Source organism: Myotis lucifugus, unplaced genomic scaffold (assembly GCF_000147115.1).
Source record: "Myotis lucifugus unplaced genomic scaffold, Myoluc2.0 scaffold_36, whole genome shotgun sequence".
Lineage (NCBI taxonomy): Eukaryota > Metazoa > Chordata > Mammalia > Chiroptera > Vespertilionidae > Myotis > Myotis lucifugus.
Genome location: NW_005871084.1, coordinates 158,124 through 183,404, shown reverse-complemented (window position 1 = coordinate 183,404; position 25,281 = coordinate 158,124). Strand labels below are relative to the sequence as shown.

At 37.9% G+C, this 25,281-nt stretch overlaps 1 protein-coding gene across 21 annotated transcripts in view; it reads right to left on the bottom strand.

The window, feature by feature from the left end:
- The window catches only part of RAB27B (RAB27B, member RAS oncogene family), a 59,583-nt gene extending 35,075 nt beyond the window's left edge, over nucleotides 1-24,508 (bottom strand). For 2 of the 21 annotated variants that reach the window (XM_006087095.3, XM_014454367.2), the window contains exons 1-2: nucleotides 23,822-24,097; nucleotides 3,050-3,116 (exon numbers count right to left, since the gene is read on the bottom strand). Coding sequence is in view for 6 of the 21 variants with exons in the window: in XM_023752604.1 (XP_023608372.1) it covers nucleotides 2,343-2,388; nucleotides 3,050-3,116; nucleotides 23,822-24,398 (690 nt within the window). In the remaining 15 variants the exon portion in view is untranslated. Of the gene's footprint in view, nucleotides 1-2,342; nucleotides 2,389-3,049; nucleotides 3,117-22,163; nucleotides 22,537-23,821 lie in introns of all 21 variants that reach the window. The other 19 variants (XR_002828856.1, XR_002828857.1, XM_023752604.1 and 16 more) reach the window with 19 other exon arrangements.
- Nucleotides 24,509-25,281: the final 773 nt, after the last annotated feature.

The following is a 25,281-nucleotide window of genomic DNA, read 5'->3' as shown; positions in this document are numbered from 1 at the left end:
AAGTGGCCTCTGTAGACAGTTTCTGGAGGTGTACATAAAGACTTTCTTGGATCCCAGCATCTGCTCAGCCATGATGACTGAAGTCCTTATGGGAGCCTCATGCAATAGACATTCCTTATGGGTCTAGTGCAGTGGTCGGCAAACTGTGGCTCGAGAGCCACATGCGGCTTTTTGGCCCCTTGAGTGTGGCTCTTCCACAAAATACTACGTGCGGGCACGCACGTACAGTGCGATTGAAACTTCATGGCCCATGCGCAGAAGTCGGTATTTTGTGGAAGAGCCACACTCAAGGGGCCAAAGAGCCGCATGTGGCTCACGAGCCGCAGTTTGCCGACCACTGGTCTAGTGAAAAGAAGTAGCTTTAACTATATTAAGGCAAGAAATAACCAAGAAGATAATATATTAACTAGCTCACTCATTAGTGTTGATTAGGAACTCATCAAACTCATTACCTCCCACAGTTACCTAAACCTATGTCTTCCAAGGCAAGTTTTCATTAGTAAAGTACCTGGTTAAAAAAGACACAACATATTTTGTTAAATGGATTATGAAAAAGCAGCAAAGATTAGAACGAGGCATATTTGTATTAATGAAATTCCTTAATGGGAATATAGAGAGGAAACCAAGTAGAATAAGGTCAATGGGCAGATGGAGGGACACTGAGAAAAGAAGCGGGTGGTGTCCAAAGTCAAACCCCTATAACCCCTCCCTGGAAATTTTGTTCCTGGCTGGCCTTGAACATTTCATAACACAATCTAAATATCCATATTGTGGCTGGTCTCGGCTCACATTGGTCGAGCTTCAGATTCTAAAAGCTATTGTAAATAATTAAGTTGGGAAAACCACTCTGCCCTTTACCAGTGGCATTTAATTGAATATACTAGTATAATAATCTGCATGTTTGCTACTACACTAAGTCTAAAGATGTCTTGAAACAAGATGCAATAAAATGGTGAGGGGTAAAGGAGAAATACCAAATTGTTCAGCTAGAACTTAAAAAGACATATTTGTATTACTGGATTCCAGATGTAAGAGAAGCCACAAGCAAAAAGCTACCAAAAAATTCAAATGAAAGTGGTCTGAATAAATAGGATGAAATGAGATGAAAACATTAGAAGTCAGATAATAAAAGGCCTGGGCTGGATAAAGGGGAATTTTATAAACTCCTGACAAGAGCTATGTATCATTCTGAGCATAGTATAAAGGCTAGTCCTTCAACCAAGATAAAGTGTACTAACAGTAATAGACATGGAGAGAACCTACCGAATGGCCTACCAGGCATGACTGTGATACTTCAGAAAAAGACAGAATCAAGACACTTCAGACCAATTCAAAGAATCAAATAAAAACACAAAGAGAATGGCTCTAGCTGGTTTGGCTCAGTGGATAGAGCATCAGCCTGCGGACTGAAGGGTCCCAGGTTCGATTCCGGTCAAGGGCATGTACCTTGGTTGCGGGCACATACCCAGTAGGGGTGTGCAGGAGGCAGCTGATCGATGTTTCTAACTCTCTATCCCTCTCCCATCCTCTCTGTAAAAAATCAATAAAATATATTTTTTTAAAAGAGAATTAATAAAACATTAAGAAGTTGACCTAATTTCCATTTTTTTCTTTTTTCAGAGTCTTTAGAGAAAACTATACTTATAATTTCTTTGCTGCTATCACAGCATTTTCCTTTTAAATCTGAGCCAAAACCCAATTCCAAAAGACTGGAATCATTCAAATTATGGTTTCCTGGATGTCTTTTTTTTTGAGTCCACACTTGCCATGGACTGCCAAGCATGAAGCTCTCTCTGAAACTCACAGGACCTTAGAGAGTTCTTTCTCATCAACTTTTTGCTAACTGTTAGTGATGTACTCACTTTGCCAAACTATCCAGAAAATACTATATTCTCACTTTTATTTATTTTTAATTTTTTTAAAATATGTTTACTGTTTCAGAGACAAAGAGAGAGGGAGGGAGAGAGAGAGAGAAATATCAATGATGAGAGAAGATCATGGATCGGTTGCCTCCTGCATGCCCCCTACTGGGGATCAAGCTTGAAACCCAGACACTTTCCCTGACTGGGAATCTAACCATGACTTCTTGGTTCATAGGTCAATGTTCAACCACCGAGCAACACCAATCAGGTGGTATATCCTCACTTTTAAAAGAGAATGTCAAGACAGTTCAACAAACATTTACTGAAGATCAACTATATGCAAGAAATTTTCTAAGTCTTGTAAATGGAGACAGAGGCAAGAAGCTAAGCCATGAATTGAATTCAGCTTCTACTCTGAATCTGCCTCAAATTTACTGGAAGATATCAATATCAGGAAATGACCTTGAAACAGATACTCACATTGTGTTCTCTGCTGCAGAAACTGGAATGGTTTTGTGGTCTGTTTCTATATCATGCATTTCGTAAAACACATCCATAAAGGAAGAGAAAGACAATATTTGGCATGTGCAGAAATAAGATATGCACCCCTACTGTTCTAATTCAGTTCCTTCATTTAGTCACACATCAAGACAGGGGTATGAGAGATACACATGATCTGAGCAAAAAGATAAGGTTCATTGGCAAAAGACACTGCTTGCTCTCCTGAATCACAACTCGTAATTATGTTCGTTCCGTTTTTTTCATAAGCCCTTCATGCTTAGGTAATCCAAGACAGGTGAACAAAAACAAAATCCAGAACTATCTTGTAAGGGCTTTACAGAGATGTAAGAAACTTGAGCCCAAAGGAATTTTACCTGTTCGGTTTCTTTTGCTGGTTCTCTCTAGAAGGCATTTTGACTGAAGAAGTCACCCACTGAGAAACAAAAACAGCTATTCCGAATCTTTTTCCAAATATAGGAGTTTTGGAATCTTGTTGAGAAAGGTGGTAATCTCAAAATTAGGCCAGATTAGGATGTGACCCTAGCAAGCTATGGGGTCAGATATGGTTCGAATCCCAGCTCCTCTACTTACTAGCTACACAGCCTGAAAATTTTATTCAACCTCAGTCCCAGATCCCTCTTGTGTAAACAATGGGGTCCCACATATATGTAGAAAACCTGGCTTACCCCTCAGCCAACTCGAAGATACTGCACACGTAGAGATGGATCTGTTGGCAACAACTTCTTTGCAATCCTGTAATTTATTTTTAATTAGTATTGCAACTGCAAACGCCCATTAATAACATTTCTCAATTTGTGCATTACCTAAATAATGAGACCCTGGCCAGGAAGCTCAGTTGACTAGAGTGTTGGCCAATATTCCAAGGGTGGAGGTTTGATCTCCAGTCAGGGCACATAAAAAAAATTAACCAATGAATACATAAATAAGTGGAACAACAAATAGCTATTTTTCTCTTGCTCTTAAGTCAATTTTAAAAACCACTTAATAATGACTGCAATAAATGACTCTGTTCCTAGTCAACCTGTATTTATTGGAAACACTTATAAAGTGCTCAAGTCCTATAAAGAAAAGTAGCATAGAATATAATACTTGCTCTAAAGGGTTTATACTTTAAGAAACAATTTTGAGTGCTTGCCAAAATATATTGTTAAGTAAAAACAGGTGTACGCATTTGTCAATGGACATGGGACTATACACTTAAAATGGGTGTGCTTTTTAGTGTGTAAATTGTTCCTCAATTAAATCACTGAAAGATAATCACTGGGGGTGGGGGGGAACTACTGCTGTCCAAGTACAATTCCTAGACATTCTGATAAAATAGGTCTGGAGTGTGTGGCTTGGGGAGAGGAGTTTTAAAACCATCCCAGACGATTCTAAAATGAAAAAAACAAACAAACACAAAAGCAGACAAATAAGATGCCAAAGAGTAGGATAGTAATTTAGAGATGCCAGAGTTAGCAAATAATATTCAGGACAGTCAGTTAAATTTGAATTTCAGATACAACACCAATTAAATTTTTAGTATAAGACCCAAATATTGTGCATTTAGCTGGATGTCAAGTATTTCATTTGAAAACCCTAAATAGTATCCTAACTTTTGTGCAAAAATAAAAGGGGAGGAGAAAGGAGAATAAGTGTATCTAATTGTTTATTTATGTAGGTATAAAATAGATTTGGAAAATTTGCTTCTGGGGAGAGGAGCTAGATGGGAGGCAAGGAAAGGAAGGATACTGTTCACTGTATACTTTCACGCCTTTTGAATTTTGGACCACAGAATGAACTACTTATTTTTAGAACAAATATAATTATAAAATTTAAAAATAAATAATTTCTAATAGGAGTTAAGAATCACTATAGGGAGACAAAGCAGATATATATGGTACACTTAGAAAACAAAGCTGATAGGAATTTGCCCAAATACTTGATTCTAGTATACTCTGATTTCTCAGTGTAGTTAGATGTAAGTAGATATTAACCATTTGTTGAGTTGCTAGACTATAACTGGAATTACTAGTAACTTTAGCAACCTCCTGTTGTGTTGCTATTATGTTAAGCCAGCAATTTTCAACCAGTGTGCTGCAAGAATTTTTAAAACCTGCAATACCTGACTATTTAGTCCAGGGCACTGACCTCTTTTCCCTTAGATTGTCAACTTAAAAAAATGACAGCCAACACAACAATAGCTGTCTGCTGTGAATGAATCAAAAATATACCTATTTTTTAGTCAGATCACCGAAATACATACTTTTTGGTGTGCCGTAGAATCTTAGTAATTAGTTTATGTGTGCCATGAGATGAAAAAGGTTGAAATCACTATAATCACTGTGCTCAGCACTTTACATACATTAATTAATTTAATTCTCACAAAAATATCTGGGGGCTTTGCAAATGAAAAGACTGATACACAGAAAGGTTAGTTAACTTGCCCAGGACCACACAGCCAATGATTGGCAGGCTCAGGGTTCGAATCCAGATCTGTCAGAATCCACAGCCTGTTGCTTTTAAACACAAGACACCACCACACTGTCTTTCAGACATGCATTCCTAATGTCAGGAGATTTGGTTTGGGGCATGGAAGTCAGTGCAACGAGAGAGAGCAGTGAGTAAGCACTTTTCTACACTAGCATCCGTCAGCAAGCAATGAAACACGGCACACTCGTAAGTACTTCCTTGGTTGTTAAGTAAATATACAGACATTCTTCACTTTCTGCAGTGCTTCCGCTCCAGGTCAGTTCATAAATGCCACTTACACAAGTGTAAACATATTTAGAACAAATTGGGAGTCTTCTTTCTAAATAAACTAGTACATTCCTTTATAGAAGGGAAGATATTTTGTAATACGACTGACCTCTGTTTGGTTGCTTCTGGCCGGTGCACAAAGTGACATAACCTAGGAGTCTGCTAATTGCCCTTTAGAGTTGAGGGTCTTCATACAATACATGTGTGATGGTCTATGTGTGAAGAGGACTCTGCTAAATTACAAAGGAATTAAGTAGTTAAGTTTCTGGCTTGAGTCTGCATTTAGTTAATTTCTTATTTTAAAAGTATGAGTAAATATTTGTCAGGGAGAAGCAGAATGTCACTGAACTTATCAAACCAGTCCTATTTTCACAGCTTATCAGAGACAGGACTATGTTAGAGGGCTGTTTCGTTTTCTGTTGTGAATGGTTTTGAAAAGATTTCTCCAAAATCTACTGTGGCCTGCACATTCTATACATTCCCAGTGATCCTTCCTTCTTCATATTGCAGGGGGTCAGGGGTAGGGGTAAGGGGATTCTCTGTTGGACATGACAATTGAAAGCTAATACTTCAACAACCTTTAAAGTAAATAATTTAAGAAACAGTTGACCAAAAGCTCTCGTCCTATTGAGAAGCGAGCTCTGCCTCCCTGAACAGGTATCAAGGTCTCTGTCAGCAGGTTTCATGGCCTCTGTCAGGTCCGGATCGGAGAGGTGGGAAGGCAGGTACCTTCCTCTCCAGCCCAAGGCCAACTAGAGGAGGGCGTGCTGCGGGTAGCGCTGCCTTGTTCATATCTGTGTTTTCTCCCATCGTACATCAACCACCCTGAGTAACTACTATTCCAAATTCACACTTTTAAAAAATAAACTCAGGAGTCATTGAAAACGGTGCCCCAGACGCTGTCGGCCAGACCATGGCTCCTTTTGTCAGTAGCGCCATCTTTGTTTAGCAGTGTTTGTGCTGTCGTCCGAATATTCTGTTTATTTTCTTCTTTATCCCTTATAAAAGGGAGCATTTTCTTTGAAAGAACAAAATTAAAGAATCTGCATAAAATGCTTTATCTACACCATCAAGGATATGTCTCAAAAGCTATGAGTAATTGAGGATTTTATGTTAATTTTACCTCCCTCCAGTTCCCTACTGCTTATCACCCCAAACTATACCATAAAATTTATTGTTTATATTTTTGTATATATTCGATTTGATAGATATTTTCCCGAATGTATTACATCCTCATAAGGTACTGCCAGTAATCTGCATAAAACTTATATTATTTCCAATAAATCAAATTGCATCTCCATTTAATTGTATTTGTTATATCTAACTGAATCAAGTTTTTTTTTCTCTTCCTAATTTTAAAATTACAAAAATTGAATCATTTATATCCTTTATAAACTATAATGGTTAAAAAATGTTTCCCTCAGTTTTCTCAAGACCTCACTCCCTCCTCCCACTCCCCCTACCCCCATATGTCACCAGCCTGTTCTTACTTCAATGTCTCTTTATCTAGAGCCTGTGGAAATATACGTACATTTATTTATGAATAAGTTACATGAATTTTCCCCATCTAATATTTTAGCAATATGAAGGACCAAGACTCAAGATTAAAATATCTGTACAAAAATTGCTGATAGCCCAGCTGATGTGGTTCAGTGGTTGAGTGTGGACCCATGAACCAAGAGGTCATCAGTACGATTCCTGGTCAGGGCATATGCCCAGGTTGCAGGCTTGATCCCCAATAGGGGGTATGCAGGAGGCAGCTGATGGATGAGGTTTTTCTCTCATTGATGTTTCTATATCTACCCCTCTCCCTAACCCAATAAAAACATATTTTTTAAAAAACTGATGAAAATGTAGGTTTATAAAACAGCCACAAACAACTATTTTTTATAAATTCTGACAAGTGTTAGGTTAATAATCGAATTAATTAAAAAATCAGGACAAATTAAGCTCAAGAATTTGGGCATCAACGATCAACCCATAAAATATATGTGGGAAAGTTTTGAGGAGTTTATAAGCTTTTGCTGAATATTTTTGGTTTTCCTTAAAATTTCACTATCTGAGCCTATACTTTGTACCTTCCTCCACATCTTATCAGAAAATTCTTAGCACCAGTGGGAGAATGGATCAATAAATAAAAGTGAGCATGGATATTTAAAAGAGTGAAGGCTTGGAGGGGGCAGTTCCAGGTCTATTTAATTAAGTAGAGTAGTCAGGTGGGTTGGAGGCTCCAGCCTTTCTCATTCTCCTGGGCTGCCCCATGGTGACTGTTAAATTCATAGATAAATGCAGACCTCTCTGTCTACAGCAGTGGTTCTCAACCTTGGCTGCACATTAGAATCACCTGGAATCTTTTTAAAAATTCTGATTTCTGGCCTCATCCTCCGGAAATTCTGTTTCTTTGTTATGGGGTAGGGCCACAACATTAGTAACAAAGAAACAGAATTTCCGGAGGATGAGGCCCAGAAATCAGGATTTTAAAAAGATTCCCAGGTGATTCTAATGTGTAGCCAAGGTTGAGAACCACTGGTCTACAGGATTTTAGAAGCACCCAAACAGCAGCCTGATCAAACGTATCTCCTCCCTTCAATTTACCAGAGGACCCGGTAATTTCACCATGACAATAATTTCATCTGAAGCTCTTTAAGAATGTAAGTGTGAACCTAACCTGTGATAACACTGCATTTTATGTCAGCGTCCCAACAACACACAGACTTAGATCCTTGTAGAAATCCTTCATCAAACAACTAGAGATCGTATTAGCGCCTCGGGCTTTGTTATTGTCAATATACAGGCAATCATACAAGTTCCACTTCTGCATCATTTATAAAACTACAATTGGAAACATATATTATGTGTTTTGTGCCCTAACATTACTCTTAGAATATAATGATACCAAAAAAAAGTATCTCCCAATAAATTGATATACTTTCTTTAATCTGATAGGAAAAGTTGTATTACTTGTGTTTTTTTTGTTGTTTGTTTGTTTTAGCCTTGGCTACCTGGAAGGTCAGAATTCAGAGTTTTGCTTACGTGTAACAGGCATCAAAGGTCCTCTGGTTAAAAAACTTGACCTCTTCTATCTCTGGATTCCATGACTCCATGTTTGCTTGTGTTTTATTCTTCCTTTAGCGACCTGACTAAATTTTTTTCTCTAAACTATTGAAAATCCTTTCATGAGAGGAAATAAACACAGTGATTCATGGTAGTTTTGTTTTATAAAGACACTGCAAACATAGAATCAGGGAATACTGTGCTCCTGATGGAAATGCAGAGTGAAGTGAACCCATGGCCACACTATTTTCACCAACTGATCAATACAAGCCTTGTTTTATGTGTTTCTATTTGAAGACACATATTTCATATATGTTGCTGATTCATAAACATTGAGATCATGGCCAATAGCCCTGTAACTCATGCCTGAATGAGGCTTATGGAACACATATTTTCTCCATAGGCACATCACAGCCTTCCTGTGCTTAAAAACACTACACAGAACTTCAGCGCTATGCTTGGGGCCATTCTAAACAGACAGAATATTCCACATAAAAGCACAAAAATGCAAGAAATGTGGCACAAAATGGGGAAAAGAACACTTGTTTACCATATGAGCTGAAGTAAGAAGGTAGAGTGTCAACTGGTTTGATCTAAGCTGGAAATGTGCATGTCAGGAAACTCAGAGTTGCCCCCTTTCCAAACATGTCTGTGAATGACTGCAAATGCATCAGGGGCATTGATTTTGGGTTACAAATGAATTTTAACCAGTAGACAAATTCACAAATATGCAATCAGCAAATCATGAGGATTGATTGTACAGTTTCCCAAAGGTAAAACCATTATTTGGGGGCCAGTTAGCGCATTAGCAACAATTAGAATCTCAGAGTATTGAGTATAAAGGAGGCCCTGAGGGAGCGGAACCAGGGACAGGTGCACTTGGATAACCTTGTGGAAAGGTTAGATCAAAGATGAGAGGAGCAGATTCAGGGCTTCAGGCCCACAAGGGGCCCAGGGCTCTGGGGAAAGGAGAGGAGAGACAGGTGAGCCTAAAAAGGGGACAGCATTAACCTATCTCACAATTTTACTTTGTTCCTATTACAGTAACCCTTGTATTATAGTCAGTAATGCTTAACTAGAGTTATTCAGGGGGACATTTTTTCTTTCCCAATCGATTCCTACTCTAAACTGAGAAAAATATTGTCCTATATAATAAAAGCCTAATATGCTAAGTGTCCAACTGTTCAACCGTTTGACTAGTTGCTATGATGTGCACTGACCACCAGGGGGAAGACGCTCCAACAGATAATTTAGCTTGCTGCTGGGGTCCAGCCGATTGGGACTGGGTGAGACAGGCCGGACATGTCCTGGAGCCCTCCCATGGTACCTCCCTGGCCCTGATCATGCACCGGTGGGGTCCCTCGGCCTGGCCTGCACTGTGCACTGGGCCTCTAGTCAATCTATAATGACCAAGTACTGTAATGCTAACACATCTGAGGAAAAAGCAACCTAATCTGCCATGAGTTAATTTTGGCCAAATTGTTAGTAAAAGTTGTTAATATCAGATTCTGAGGGGAGACTCCTCTTTCTACTGTTTATGATGAAAAACAATAGTAAGCCTGGAACAGCCACTCCCTCTCTCTCACACCATCATAGTCACAGTAAAACCGACATAAAGACACACACTAGGCAAAAAAAAATAGTAGAAAGCAGGTTGGGAAAGATGCATGTGAATTTTGCAGCACTAGTATTAAAGCAAATCAGCCCATTCAATTAGGATGTTGCACACAGTAGGTCCTCTGGGGATCAACTATGTAAGAAGTAGCTCTAAATTAAAATTAATTAGCTCCTAAAGTGAAGATTCAGTATGGTTTCTGTACTTGGCTTCTCACCAACACTAATTAACCCTATTGGATCTCTTATTCCATGAGGACTATGGAGATTATTAACACCATGGAGTTCTGTAGATATTTTAACACATGGCTATTTATCATGGTTGATGGCTAACTCAATGTCTTTTTCCATGAAGTTATTTCCTGTAAAGAATATTGATATATAGATAAATCATAATTGTACACTGTGTGTTATTCATGAACTTGGCTTGGTTCTTGAAGTCACACCCTTGTTATTTCAGACTCCACCCTAATTACTATGATGCTCCTCCCCACTTCACTGAAGCCATCTCAGGGTTATGAAATGACTTCTCTTCTAGTTCTGTGGCACTTACACTTCCTGTCTTTCCTTTGGACTCAGGTCCTAAACCTATTTGGATGTGCGATTGACATAGAGATTCCAGCATGTGAGGGATGGTTGCTCTAATATTCATGGTCTTAAAAATCATTTTAATCTTGGTTATCTGGAAAAGAAGGAGAATATATAGCTCCAGTTTGGCCAAAGTGTATAAAATTTGAAGAAATATTTCAAAGAAGACTTCATCATTCACATTTTATATTTCAGAAGAATAGAAACAATCCTCCTGTTACTATCTGATATTTATTTAAAAGTGTAATAATAAAATAGAATGAGTTAAAGGCTAAAATGTGCCTGCTTTCCAAAATAGCCAGTTTGCTCTGCTTTATTTTATAATAGTTTGACATCGGTGCCCAGGCCCAGCTGATATGCAGCAGGTACAATCTCGTGTGGCTTAAATGTTCCTGATATCCTGATTGGTCAGTAGGTGCAAAGCTATTCAACATGTTTACCATCACCTCTGGTTCTCAGAGAATCAGGAGAGGAAACAGAAGAGATAAGTGCAAACACATCCATGACCTATTTTTAAAACCAGTTCAAGTGTAAGTTCTCTGTACCAAGATTCAGAAGCATCTTCTTGATACATTTATTTTAGTGCCTTCCTGAACCTCAATCATCAGAAAGTTTTAGCAGAAACTTCAGTCTGGTTATGTCACTTACTGACACATACCCAGTGACAATGGTACAAGTAAATCTGAAGGACAGTCGTTGACCTTCATAAAGGTTTACAGTTTCTCTGCTCATTAAAATGTAATACAAATGCATTAATTCAAGATACAACAAATATTTTTGTCTGAAACTAGAAAATCTAAGGAAAAATTGTTCGTTGCAGCAGACCACTGAACTAAGAATATTTTTAAATAGGCATTTTGCCCTTAAAAGTAAAGACAGATAAGACCTAATGGCAATGGTTATCTTAAAAGATACTGCAGGCAATATTTTGAATTCTGCTTTGACCATCAGGAAAAAGTAATTTTACTTATATTATTGATATGCTCCCAATGGTTATTTTCTTTATCTTTCTTTATATTATCACCTAAGCTTTGATGGATTTGAGAATGTCCTGCTAAACCGTGTTATTCTTAAAATTTAATTGAAAATATATATCCACATTTCCTTTCACACATAAAGCTTTACAGAAATCTTTTTTTGAAAAATAGTTCAAAAACCTCGGGTCCTTGAAAAGAAACTAGAAATTATTTCAGTTCATTCTATTTAATAGTCTAGTAGTTCTGCAAAGAAAAAACCATAAAAATATCTCAAAACATTTCAGTGGTTACGGTAGAATAAACAAGAAACTGCTTACAGATCCCTTCCTATAAGCAAGTGTGTCAGCCACTTCCAGGTCAGTTTTTTAAATTTCACTGACTTGAAATGAAGTATTGTTTGGAAACAAGCCAAGTACAGATAGAAAACCAGGACTAAATTTCCCCATGATAAACCACTTAGTTTTACTCTAGGGCTATATCTTACATAGCAGCCTTCTGCCATTAGGCATCTGACCTACCTTGTTACTTGGCAACACATCCAAATATGCTTAAACAACGAATGCTGGACTCCATTTGGCTCACGATAATCAATAAGGTTTGATTTTTGTCTCTAAGGAAAGTCAAACTGTTATCTCTTTGTGATTCCTGTGAATTGTCTAAATCCTTAACTTGGAACCATTTTATTCTATGTAGTAATTGGGTTTTCTTAGGCTGGCAGGCTGGAAATCGGACTGAAGTATACTGGTGTCTATTTCTAAAGGTAAAAACTCAAAGGACAGTGACGGTGTTAAGAATGACTCTACAATTACCAAGATACAAATAACCAACTGATCTTTTGATATCACGTATCTATTGCTGATGGAAAAATGTTCAGGCAGTTTGATCTCTTATTATTACTTTAGTCTGTGGACTAACCACAGTGTCTGCCAGCTTATCAACGGAGTCTATTTGCATATGCTTGTAATGTTCACCCACAAGACTGGAAACTGAAAACTGTGTATCAAGGATACGCAGTCAGGTGTTGCAGATAGTATTGGTAAGCAAGTCTCAAACTCTACGAGGAGCCAATTTCCTTTCTTAGGATGGCCTTCAGAGATTCTACAGAAAGGTCACCCTTCCTACAAAGGAATGCGACCATATTTTCAGAACTAAGGATTTGAATCCTTATCTAACCCAGAGTCTGCCCTGGTCATGGAAGATTTTAAATGGTGGCTGCTCCAGAAATTGCAGGCCATAGACCCACCATCCACCTGGGCAACATTCGCTTTAACAAATAAAGTTCTTTTTGCCCCAAATTGTTCCTCTAGAAGCCTATCCTGAAACTTCTAGTATTAGGCATGCCTTTGGATCTTTGCTACAAGCAAAATGCCTACTGGGCATTATCTGTTTTCAGTGATAGCTACTTTAGAAGAAATTGATTCATCAGAAAGACTGGTCAACAAGTCATTGATTTTCCATCTTGGGAGTAACAAATTGGTACCAAGCACTGTAGAAAAATATCAAAAGAGAAAAGTGGGCTCTTAGATACAGTTCTGAGAGAAATTAATTTTACCCATGACTTGTACTAAAAAGAACGTTCTTTGTTCAACTGTCAATAAGTGTCAAAGAAAAAGAAGACTCAAGGAGACAATCTTACCTCCATGATAAAATAGACATGTAATAAAATCATTTGCCCAGGCAGGAGTTTAGAGACCCCAGGGAATGTTTGGCCTTATAAAAAGCTTCATTATTTCCAATTATATAGGAGAAGCTGGAGATATATCATTTCTCTAAAAAGTCTACCAAAAATCATCTTTTGTTTCTTCCTTAAAAAAGCTTCATGACAAAAGCAACTATCTTAAGAATAACATATGTGTACTTACAGACACCATTGCTGGGTTTGAATTTAGTTCTGGAAATTCACCACTGGAATGGCTATCACAGAAATATTCCTTCCCCTCTTTAATTCTAGTATCAATTAAGTTTAGGTCCAATTAAACAGGGTAATTTTAAACTAATGGGAAGTAAGTTATATTTGCTGCCTAAAAAAACAAAAGATATTATTTAAGATCTAGTCTACTCCTTAGACTTGTCTTAACTAGTGTTGGATTAGATATACGTTCTTAGTATCTGGGGGTACTAGATAATACTAGAGGAAGGCCCCAGATAGGTAAACACAACTTTTACTTCTGCTTTTATATACACTTTTCCTTAGAACTCTGTGGATTAGAGAAGACTTCATTGTTACCCAGATCATGTAGTTCAATTTTGCCTTTAAATTGTTCCTTGGGCCAATTTTGGTAATTGTGTTAAAATAAATTAAACTCATGGACATAGACAACAGTGTGGCGATTGCAGGGTGGGCAGGTGGAGGTGGAAGAGAGCATAGAGGGTATAAATGGTGATGAAAAAATAATTGAAAATAATACTTGTGGAATAAATGGAAAAAAAGAAACTAAACTCATAACAATTATGGCTAGAATGGAAGAAATGTTTGTTTCTTTTTAACTTTCATCTTTTTTCATACTTTGGCATATACACTGCATGGATGTTCTGAAATCTTTTAAGTTATATGTAAAACGTGTGCCAAACAGAAAGCAGTTGTAAGAAAAAGCAGAATTTGTAAAACTTGTCCCATTAAAAGGAAAATTACCAAACTTTCCTTTTCTTACACCTGAAAATTAGTGCATGCAATGAATACATTCTTTAGGTGATGGTATTTTAAAGCTGAAACTGATGGCCCTTGTGGTCAGTCTTTAATCAAGGACTCATTATCAATGCCAGCTTTCACCCTTGACAACCATGTCCAACAGCTGTACTTCATAGTGATCCTCAAGTGCTCATCATACGTTACAGGAGGACTTTTTAAATCTGAGATAATATGTGTGCTTTTTCTTTGTATTATTATTATACTTCCACACAAATCCAAATACTCTGCAAAGTGAGAGATTTGTATTCAGAATATTCTCTTATGTCTTCTCAAACCTCAAACAAGAAAAAACACACTGATATTTTTCAATATAATATGAAATATTGATGACTTTACAGAGGGGGAAATCAGTTAGATAATAGCTCAGTGAATAACATAAGTAACAAAATGCTTGAGGGGGAAAAGTACAAAAGGACTAAAGTCAACACGGTTCCAATTAGAAATCCTGACTGGGATATTTCTAGACCTGGATTATGTGTCTAACTCAGAGATGAGTCATCAAATATTTTGCTTCTCCATCTATAATAATCAGAATACAAATAACTGGGCTATTGGCTTATTATAAGAAACTTTTATGAAAAACACATTTGTTTAGAACTAGATGTCGGAAATGATGCATCTATAACAAAGAATGCTTTACTCACCTGGAGCTAATCCACAAGGAACAGAGAGAACCCTGAATTGGACAAGTGGGCATGCAGGAAGTTCATGTTGATTATTTAATAATCAGAAATACTTGGAATGGAGAGTGAGAGGCAGTAGATGGTTGTATAATGAATGATTGTCGATGTAATAAAAATATTGCAAACAGTGAACTGAAATGTGTATTATCATGGGAATGGTGATGGGGTAGGAAGAGGAGAGACAAGAGAATAACTTTCCCTAAACTTAGTCTCTTGGCAAATACTTACAAGTCAATTATTCGACAATATTTTACATATTATAGGAAATAGCAAAAAAATAATCATTACAAAAGGGTTGTTCTTCAATTCTTTTAGAACATAGTGATATATTTTGTTATGTTTTGATAAGTAGATCTTCAGGTGAAAAGTGTCATAAATTAAGTCATAGCAGAGCTAGAACAGAGCTCCTGAGTAAAATGAAGACAGTGGGAGTCTGTCTGTTTTTAAATCAATATGGACTGGGTGTTAGTTATTAAGGAGCCCAGATCTGTTAGATTTTCCATTCTCTGGTAACAGACACATTCCTAGCTGAGATAGGACTTTTCACTTTTCACAGTGTGGATGGGAGAGACTTTTCATAGTGTGGATGGGAGAGAACATGGGCGAACAGAATTACAGGAAAAAATGTTACTTAAAAATGATGTCATAGTCATAAACTAAGAGCTACAGACATATTTAATATATCTTCTAAATTTAACAATAATAATTATAAATGTAAATAATTAGATATAACCTTACATTTCCCCTAAGTCCTTCTAGAACTTATATGTCATTATTAGCCAAAGCAGGTCAGTGCTTACAGAAGGAATAAAGTTATGAGGCCTATGTTATGGCTCTATTCCTCCCTCTTTCCAGGGTCTCTCTGAGATGGCATTAGTTTTTGTGAATTTTGGTGAGTACTGCATTGCAGTATATTCCCTAATCACTATTACTAGCCTGACCAACCTTAGGAGGTGTAGATTCTGGAAGTCATTTTCCTACACAAATGCAACTAAATGACCCCAAATGCTGTATGTCTTCCCCCCTCAATGTGCTTCACCTTTTTTATACCTCATTTCAGGTTTGAGGACCATTATTAATCCATCCATTGCCTCCTTAAACCAACTATTGAGACCTTATAAACATTTTTCCCTTCTCCTAATATCTGATCAATACCACTCATTAATTTCTCTAATCTGACTTTTCTTCTCTAACCTTATAATCACTGACCTAATTTCAAGCCTTTTTTATTTTCCACTCTTAACTATCTCTCTACAGTTTGAACCCCCTTAAATGTATCTTCCTCTTTATTACCACAATACAGCATTAAAATCACTGATTTTACCAGTTTACACTAAAAATTTTCTGCTCATGTATCTCTCTCTACCTTACCAGATTTCAAGAACAGGAACTAGGTCTTATTCATCTTTATAACCAAAGTACCAAATATGATGCTGGTACATAAAAGGTACTTAAAGAAGTTTTTGATGAAAAATTAAGATATATAAAAATTATACCAGAGAACACATTGCTATTATCAGTTTTAACATGGTGAGCAAATATTTTATTGTGATAAATAACAGTGTCAACTTTAACATAACTAACTTGACATTTTCTCTAAAGTTTATGCTATCCAGGTAGAATTTGTGCTCTCCAAAGGATTTGAATAATTTTTGAATTACTTATTTTTATCTTTTGGGTCAAGTGACTACACACAATAACATGTTTATGGTAGAAAAGACAAATTAGACAGCAGTTTTAAGCTATTTCTTTAACCCTCCTATTCCAAGTTCTACACACTTTTAGAAAACATGGTTCCTGAAAAATAAGTCAAGTAGAAAATATTATTCCTGTTTATAAAATATGATGATGCAAACAGTATATCTTTCTTTAAATATATAGTTAACATTTATGATTTTGAATTATTCCTATTTGCTTTTGAATTAGTTGGTGCCTATCCCTTAGGTGTGTGAATATTTACTATATTGATTTTAAGAATCAACATGACTACTCTGGACTCATTACACCATACTGTAAGGCTCATTAAAATCATCTTAGCCCAACACCTTCCATAAACTAAAGGACAGAAATCTAGTTTCTGATTCCTATCATAAGTTTACTGTTAAAGTCAAAATATAGTTTAAAAGAGTGAAACACTATAAGAGGTCAGAACCATGAAAACCACACTTGATTAGAAAAACTGTTGGGAACCAGGAAGAAAAACACTATAACTCAAGGGAAATTCATCTTCACAGCAACATAGTTATTTTCCTATAGTTGTTTTACAGAGAAAACCACACATAGAATGCAGAGATATCCTTGCAGCGTGCACTGAAAACATGTGCACGCCAGGCTTTCTCCACGCCTGCATAGGCAAGCCTCAGGGTGGCGTTAACTTTCACATTAGATGGAAAAAATCAGACAAGGGACCTTACCCTCATCAGGCCCTCACCTTTACCAGGGATACTCTTTGTATCTCAAACAGAATGAATTCGCATCAAGTATATAAAGTCCTGGGGTGGGCAGAGTGCACCTCCATTAAGGGAGCTCAGAACCAGTACTAATGAGTTATGCATTCTACTTTGGTTTGTTTGTTTTTTTCCAGTAAGTAAGTGAAAAATTAAAACCTAACCAGGGAGGTTTGTATAGGTAGATTTCAAAATAACTAGCACCTCATGATGGTCTAGTGAGGTCTGGAGAAAAAAGTAAACCCAGGTTGCTCATTTCACTTGATTACTACTATGCGGTCTTTATCAACTAGCACCAGTTTCCAACTGAAGATAAAAGAATAGACCTTCCTCATATTATGCTCTATTTTTATGCCTGTTTCCTTATGTCTTAACCCTCATTTATAGATACCAGAATATTTTTATTAAAGCAATTTTTCTAAGATATGTTTTGCAGTGTTGTCTTCTGTATTGTTTCTAGTAGACACTTTTACTATTGAACCCTGAGAGGCAACATTTGATAACAGGTATTGCCAACCTTAAAAAAATTAAAGTCAAAGAGTGGATTGGGACAGAAAAGGAACAGAGACTGGGAATAATAGGTTCTACATAGTTCATTGTGGTAACTCTCTTTATTTTACTCAATGAACTAAGAAATTACCAAATGGGTTACATGGCTCCTGCATTTTCCAGCATTTGGAAGAAAACTTTAGAAAATCTCAGGCCCCGGTCAATCCATGAAGGTACCTGCGTCAATATTTAGAAGCTCTGTAACTATAGGGAATTCACCCCACTATTCTTTTGACATTGTTTCTGTAAATGCTGACTCTGACTAATATGTAGCTTGTAGATGAACGGCATGTTTATATAAGAATCCTAGAAATTAACTTCAAAAACTACAGACTCCAGCCTTCAGGCATTCCAGCTCTGGGAGATTTGCTGACCTTCAAATGAAAACCAGGAAGATGCACACCAGACCATTGCTTGACCAGTTTCAAGGTCTTTATCAGAATAGACTGTGCTGGTCTGCACACAGTACCCTAATGGAGAACTCTCAGCCCCCTCTCCTTGATCTCTTTGTTCTGTTTTCCCTCTCCCTCCTTATAAAAACCTCAGTCTATACTGAGATGGAGAGGTGAGCTTAGGGACAAAAATCCCCCATCTTCTCAGGTTGCTGGCACTTGAATAAACCACTTTCCTTCTCACCAGCCCCTGTCTCAAGACTTTGACTTTCACTGAAGCAGGCAGCCGAACCTGTGTTAGGTTACCCTCTTGATCTTGGAAAAGCTTTCCACCTTTTTTTTTAAGCACTAAGAGATGCAAGTTTTTCTTATCCTCTTTGAAAATCTAATTTTATTCTATATTTAAAATATTTTGACATGTCCAAAAACATTTACCAGCAGTACATTTTTTTTAACAAAAAGAGGATATTTTGAATAATAGACTGCAAGAACTGAGTAATTTTTTTTTAACAAACTTAGGCTCTGAGGTCCTTGCCTAAGTTAGACTGAAAAACAGAATACAAAGCAATTTTGCTTTTCTAATTATTTTGTGGTGTATCCCTCAGGTCAGATTTAGTACAGTTTCAATTTTCTGAGCAAGTTAAAGAGAGAAGCACAAGAAAACATATTGGGTTGATCCCAAGATCACTATAATTAAAAAAAAATAAATAAATTTGTGTGCTACAGAAGAAAAGATTAAAATAAAATCTTGTACATTTTCTCTAAGCTTTTTAAAATGAATTTTTCCTCTTTTATAGAGCATATGTGTGTATATATATATATATATATATACACACATATATTTGCCTTTGTCTCTTTGTTCTCTGTGTGTAGGTATGTGCATGTATCAATATATATGGATATCTATCTGTCTATGGATATCTATCTATCTACCTATCTAAATGGGTAGATAGGTAAATAATTGGAAGAAGAGAGGAAAGATACAAAGAAAAAAAAGAGAAAGGAACTAAAATCATGAAGCAAAAATTATAAGTTACCAAAGTCTAAGGCTAGACAATAGGGATATGAAAATAATCAACATTTTTCTTTCACACAGGAGAAAATCGAGCCTTTTGGAGACTAATTTCATATTCATAGCTATATTATCCAGCACTAACAGTATTTTATTAGTGATGGTCTTCTTAATGTTTTGATATAAACCTTACTAATTTATGAAATCTAATTAGCCTTCTCTGAAATTGTTCCCAAAATTATGTGGGTGAGTCTTGATAGCCTTGATTTTGTTTTAACTGCTAAAAAAGTTTCTTTCTGCATTTCTGGGTATTAGACATTTGGTTTATATGGCAACTACAACTTAATTTACCTTGATCTGTCATTTTTTTACAACTTTATTAACTACACTTTCACTACTATCTCTTAATTGATGATCTAGAATATATATCAAACATCAAACAAATTGTGTTCTTATATTTATAGAATCACAGTTTTGGAAGAGAGCTTGAAGATCCTTTAGTCCAACTTCCCAATACAAACCGTCCCTAGAACAACCAAGTCTTGGAGTACTACCTACACTTATGACTTCCTAAGTGTCTTTCTGGCCTCACCTTGTGCCTCTCTCTACTGCCTACTATCGACTCTCTGAACTCTTCTGCCAGCTCACTGAATGCATCAAGCTCTTTCCCAAGTCAGGAACTTGGCAGATACTTTTGCTCTGTCTGAATTGTTCTCTCCCAACTGTTCACCAGACTGACACCCAGATAGCCTTTATATCTCAAGTAAAACACTATTTCCTTAGACAAGTCCTCTTGACTGCCCCCACCGTTATTCTTTTCCATTTGAAAAAGTTGCTTGCAGTCACAATAACTTCTCATATTTCTTTGATTTTAATTTTGTTTTAGTGTTGTCCTTCCTGTTTTTGAACACTATTTCTTTTCATTAGAAAGAAGAAGAAAGCAATAGGCACTGAGTAATAACACTTTCTCTCACATCCATTAACTTCCTTATTCACTGCTTTGCTCTAAACAACACTAGAAGAATTTCTGGCTGTTCTTAGCATTTTTTTTTTCCAAATTTCAGTCCACTCTGGGTTTTACTCTTCCTCACACTATACTAACTGCTCATTTAACACCTGTGTAAGTATTTCTAATTACATGTTCCTCAGTTCATCTATTCTACAAGCCATTTTTAAAAACGAATCTGATTAAAGTCTCTATGTATAATCATGAATTGCTCTAGTGGTATCTTTCTTGGGATAATGTGAAATACTAATTCCAAATTTTTTAAAAGTTAGTTTATCTTGCCGAAACCGGTTTGGCTCAGTGGATAGAGCGTCGGCCTGCGGACTGAGGGGTCCCAGGTTCGATTCCGGTCAAGGGCATGTACCTGGGTTGCGGGCGCATCCCCAGTGGGGGATGTGCAGGAGGCAGCTAATCGATGTTTCTCTCTCATCGATGTTTCTAACTCTCTATCTCTCTCCCTTCCTCTCTGTAAAAAATCAATAAAATATATTTTAAAAAAGTTAGTTTATCTGGACTCCTTTTTTTAAGAATTCCATCTCCTATCAAAGCTGCCAATGATTCCAATGGGTGATGTCCTCAAGACCGTGGCTCGAAATAGCCTTCATGGGCACTTGATTCCCAACTTCCTCTATTTGCCTGTGACTTCTCCCAAGTTCTCCAGATGGTTATATCCAAAAGCCCAGTTTGACATTTCTACTTGGATACCTAGAAATACCTTAAAGGTCTGGAAATGAATTCATTTTTCTTTCAAACCTGTTTTTCTTTCTCCATCTTAGGAAATGGCTTTACCCTCTACCCGGTATCGCCAGTAAAAAACTGGGTGATCATTTTTGTTTTCTCATTTCCTTCATTCCCACTCTTTATCCAATTAGTCAGCAAGTCCTATTATCTCTGCCTTCAAATATTTCCTGAGTTTATCCACTTCTCTCTAGGAGCACTGTTTCCACCTGTTGTGTTCCACTGTCATCTCTGGTCTACTGGAATACCCTCCTAACTGGTCTACTCTGGTCCCTGTGTTCTCTTCACTGAAGCCATGGTGATCTTTTAAAAAGATGGCCTTGCCCTGTCCTATGTGGCTCAGATTACTGGCCCATGGACCAAAGGGTCACAGGTTTGATTCCTGGTCAAGGGCACATACCTGGGTTTCAGGTTCAATCCCCAACCCCAGTTGAGGTGCATGTGGGAGGCAACCAATCTTTCCCTCTTTCTGTCTCCCTCTCTCTCTCCCTCTCCCTCCCTACCATTCTCTCTCTCTCAAAAAAAAGAAAGAAAGAAAGAAATCAATAAAAAAATATATCTGGGTGAGAATTAAAAATAAAAATATATAATAAATAAAAAGATGGCCTTCCCTGAGGCTCTCCCTGGACCATTGAATCACACCAAGCCTCCCTCTCCATCCCAGTCACTCTCATGATTATACTTTAAATATTTTAATAGCATTGAAACTTCCATAATTGCTAATTTATTTATTAACCTAGGTGTCTAATTGAAGATACTTTAAGATATTTGTTAAACAGAATTTTGTTCTCATTATTAACACTCCAGACAAGTTTTCTTCATGTAAGGAGGGCCTATGAGAAAAGGTTAATGTTTAGGGAACATGAATAATGATTGCAAAAGGCACAAAGTAATATTCTCAACTCCATTTATGGGGAACTAATAATCTCAACTCCATTTACGAGGTTTACAATAGGTTTTTACTGCCCTTAGTGATAGTCCTACTTCCTACAACTATATAATAAACTCAAGCTCCATATACACCTAACAATGAGTACAGAATCATTCTCCTTTAGCCGTCATCTTTAGAAAGGGACATATTTGTCATGGAAAACAACTTGTCTGTCCTGTCTGCTTTTACTATAATTGTTTTCCTGCATCTCAACATTACATTACTTGCTCAAGAGTCTATTGGTCAACCTGCCTTGGTGATTCAACTCAAGAAACTGGATTAGCTATGAGCTGAGTTTTATGTAAATAATTGGTCTACATTTCATGCTCTACTGATCTGAAAATCAAAAAAATAACTAACCTGAAATTCCCGAGTGAGGGTGGGAAAAGAGCAGATTTCTGTTCTGAACCACCTGGGACTTTGGATGACTTCCACTTTTCCAGAAGAGTAGTCAAATACATGAAAAGCAATTCAGACACCAGCGGATAATTTTAGTAAGAGCTGGTGTGCCAATGAGCTGAGATGATCAGTTATCCTAGGGTTACCTTCCCTATCAAGTCAAGTATTCCTGTTCCAGAAACAGCCTATGAGAGAGTGGTTTGCTCACATATGACAGATTCCTTTATTCCTTCTTGGCAACTACGAGAACAGGCCCATCCAGTTTCATCTGCAATGTTTTCTTTTCCTTTTGAAATCAATGATGGTAACATTTCATAAGAGGCCATAGTCAGTTCTTAAACAGAAAAGCAGCATTAATATCAAACTGTCAAGAATACTTTTTTTTGGAGGGCGGGGGTCATCTGTAAGATTCCCCTCTTCCCTTCAAGAAGGACTGATCCATCTGGGTAGAGGATTATGTTAGGAAACTATGAAATAGTTAGGGGGAATGGCTCTCACTTCATCCTACAACTTGAACTTCATAGTAACCTGAAAATTCAATAAACTTAAATACCTGAGGCTATAATTATAAGACTATCTTTTCTGTTAACTTTTAAAATGTAGGACTATAAACCATGCATATAATACATATATGCTTTTTATAATACTGAATATGCATGAATGTAACTAAATATTAAAAACAACGCAAATTTTTCTCTTAAACAGAACTTAAGAGAAAATTCATAGCTATTATTATGTTAAATAATAATTTTGTTGTTACTAATCCTGAAACTACATGTTATTAAGTTGGGCTTAATTTAACCATTTAGACAACTGGAATCTTCTACCCTTAATTTTAGACCTTGTTATAGGAGTGTGACTTTAACCAAACATACATTTTTCCTAGGAAGGCGGCCTCTAATTTCCCTTGCTAGTTACATTTCACCTGCTTCAATCGTTTTCAGATTATGTTGTATTGGGTGGGAAACTCTTGAAAGCTAATATATTGTTACCACTTGAACGATTACATTTGCTCACACCCTAGTTCCTGCAACACTTGGATCAGAATTTTGAAAGAAACACACACACACACACACACACACACACACACACACACCACAACTGAGCAAAACACTGGAAGACAGAAATTACTTTTTAATTCTCTGCTTCTATTTCACCTGAGGAAGGGCAAAGAAATGTGTGATCACTTGCCTGGCTCGCCTCACTAAATTACTTTTTAAATGAAACTCTAAACACGTTCTTATGATCATCATCATTATTATTCCCTGGGTTGTTGTTTGAGATACCAATGGAAGGAATAGCCATGGCAGTGCCCAGTTTTTTTGTCCTCACCAGCTGTTTGAAATGCAAATACCAAAAAAAAAAAAAAAAAAAGACAGCCAGCTCGTTTTCTGATGCCATCCGCGCGCACATCACCACTCCGACCAGGATTTCTGTGGACGCTGCGGATCTCAGGCGCTCACACGCAGCCAGGCTCCCCTCGCCGCTCGGCTGGGGCTGGCCGGCCGTGGATCGCTCCTCATCCACGTCTCACTTCCTTCTCCAAGGCCAGGCGCTGAGAATACCCTGAGCGGGTGGGAACACATTCCAGCAATAACAACCCCACTTCCCCAACTCACCAGCCTGCGAAGTTTCCCGTGCGCAAGGGCTGGTGTCGGGTTTCAGAGGCTGCCTTCCCCTTCCCGGAGCCTGAACTCCTGGCTTCCACACCAGCAGTGACGCGGGACCTGCTCTACAGGGCGACCATCGTGAAGACAGCTCCTTATTCTTCCAACCTGTGGCTCTGGCTCGGTCCCCAGCCCCTGCCCGTCTGGACGGCGAGTGGCAGGACTGGAGCACCACCCCTGGGTCCGCACCGCCGCCTGGATCTGGGAGGTTTGTGTGAGAAGAAGGCGTGTCTCCCACTCCTAACGCGGATGTGCAGAGCACACCTCGGGCCAATCTTGGTTGTGACTCAAAGGCGCTTGGCTCCTGGTTAAATTCTCCTCGTGGAGCTTCAAGCCCTAGCAGCAGCTCATTCTTACCCAGGGCACTCTGAGAGCTGCTCCCAAAGCCTTGCATTCTCTCCCGGGGGAATGTCTCATTAACGATAGAGAGGGAGGAATTGCCAGTGAAGAACAGAGAAAGGCCCCGGGAAATGGAAAGGCAGTTCAAAATTCGTGTTTTAAAAGTGAGGATCTGTAGATATGCATACATTCATCAGTATGCACAGGCTAAGCTTTGCCTCCTAGTCAGAGATCAGTAGGTTAGTAAATCGAGATCAAACAGAATCAGGAGGACACACATTCCCTGAGCAAATACTAAGAACCTACTGTGTGGCACACTCTGTCCTAGACACTTTGGATTCACCCACAACAGGGATCCTGGCTGCCTCTCTTGAGCTCATGGTTCAGACAGACTCACATCCCTAGTTTACAGACTAATGTAAAGGTAGGGATCCCAGGTCATATACATTAGATAGCAGCTGTTTCTTCCTTTGTGAAGAAAATTTTAAAAGTTCCCAACCTTGCCAGAACCGGTTTGGCTCAGTGGATAGAGCGTCGGCCTGCGGACTCAAGGGTCCCGGGTTCGATTCCGGTCAAGGGCATGTACCTTGGTTGCGGGCACATCCCCAGTGCGGGGCGTGCAGGAGGCGGCTGATCGATCGGTGTTTCTCTCTCATCGATGTTTCTAACTTTCTATCCCTCTCCCTTCCTCTCTGTAGAAAATCAATAAAACATTAAAAAAAAAAAGACTCCCAGTTGGTGAGTTAAAAAAAAAAAAAGTTCCCAACCTGTTCTTGCACTCATGTTGGTCAACAAGGAAATGAATGCTTACATTTTAATTGTTTGACCCAGTTCTGACAGGGGAGGGGGCCTTAGAGAATCAGTTAGGAAGTGTCTCCTAGGGAAGTGCTATGGGGGGAGAGGGGATAAAGAAATACTCCCAAATCAAAATGAAACACAAACAATAGCAAAGTAGTGGAGAAGAGGAGCATCGATCCCACAAGAATTTGTCTATTCTATAGGAAAATATGGACGTTCTACTTTCTGTGTCTCAATGGTCCCATCTTGAAAATGGGGATAATACAAAACCTTCA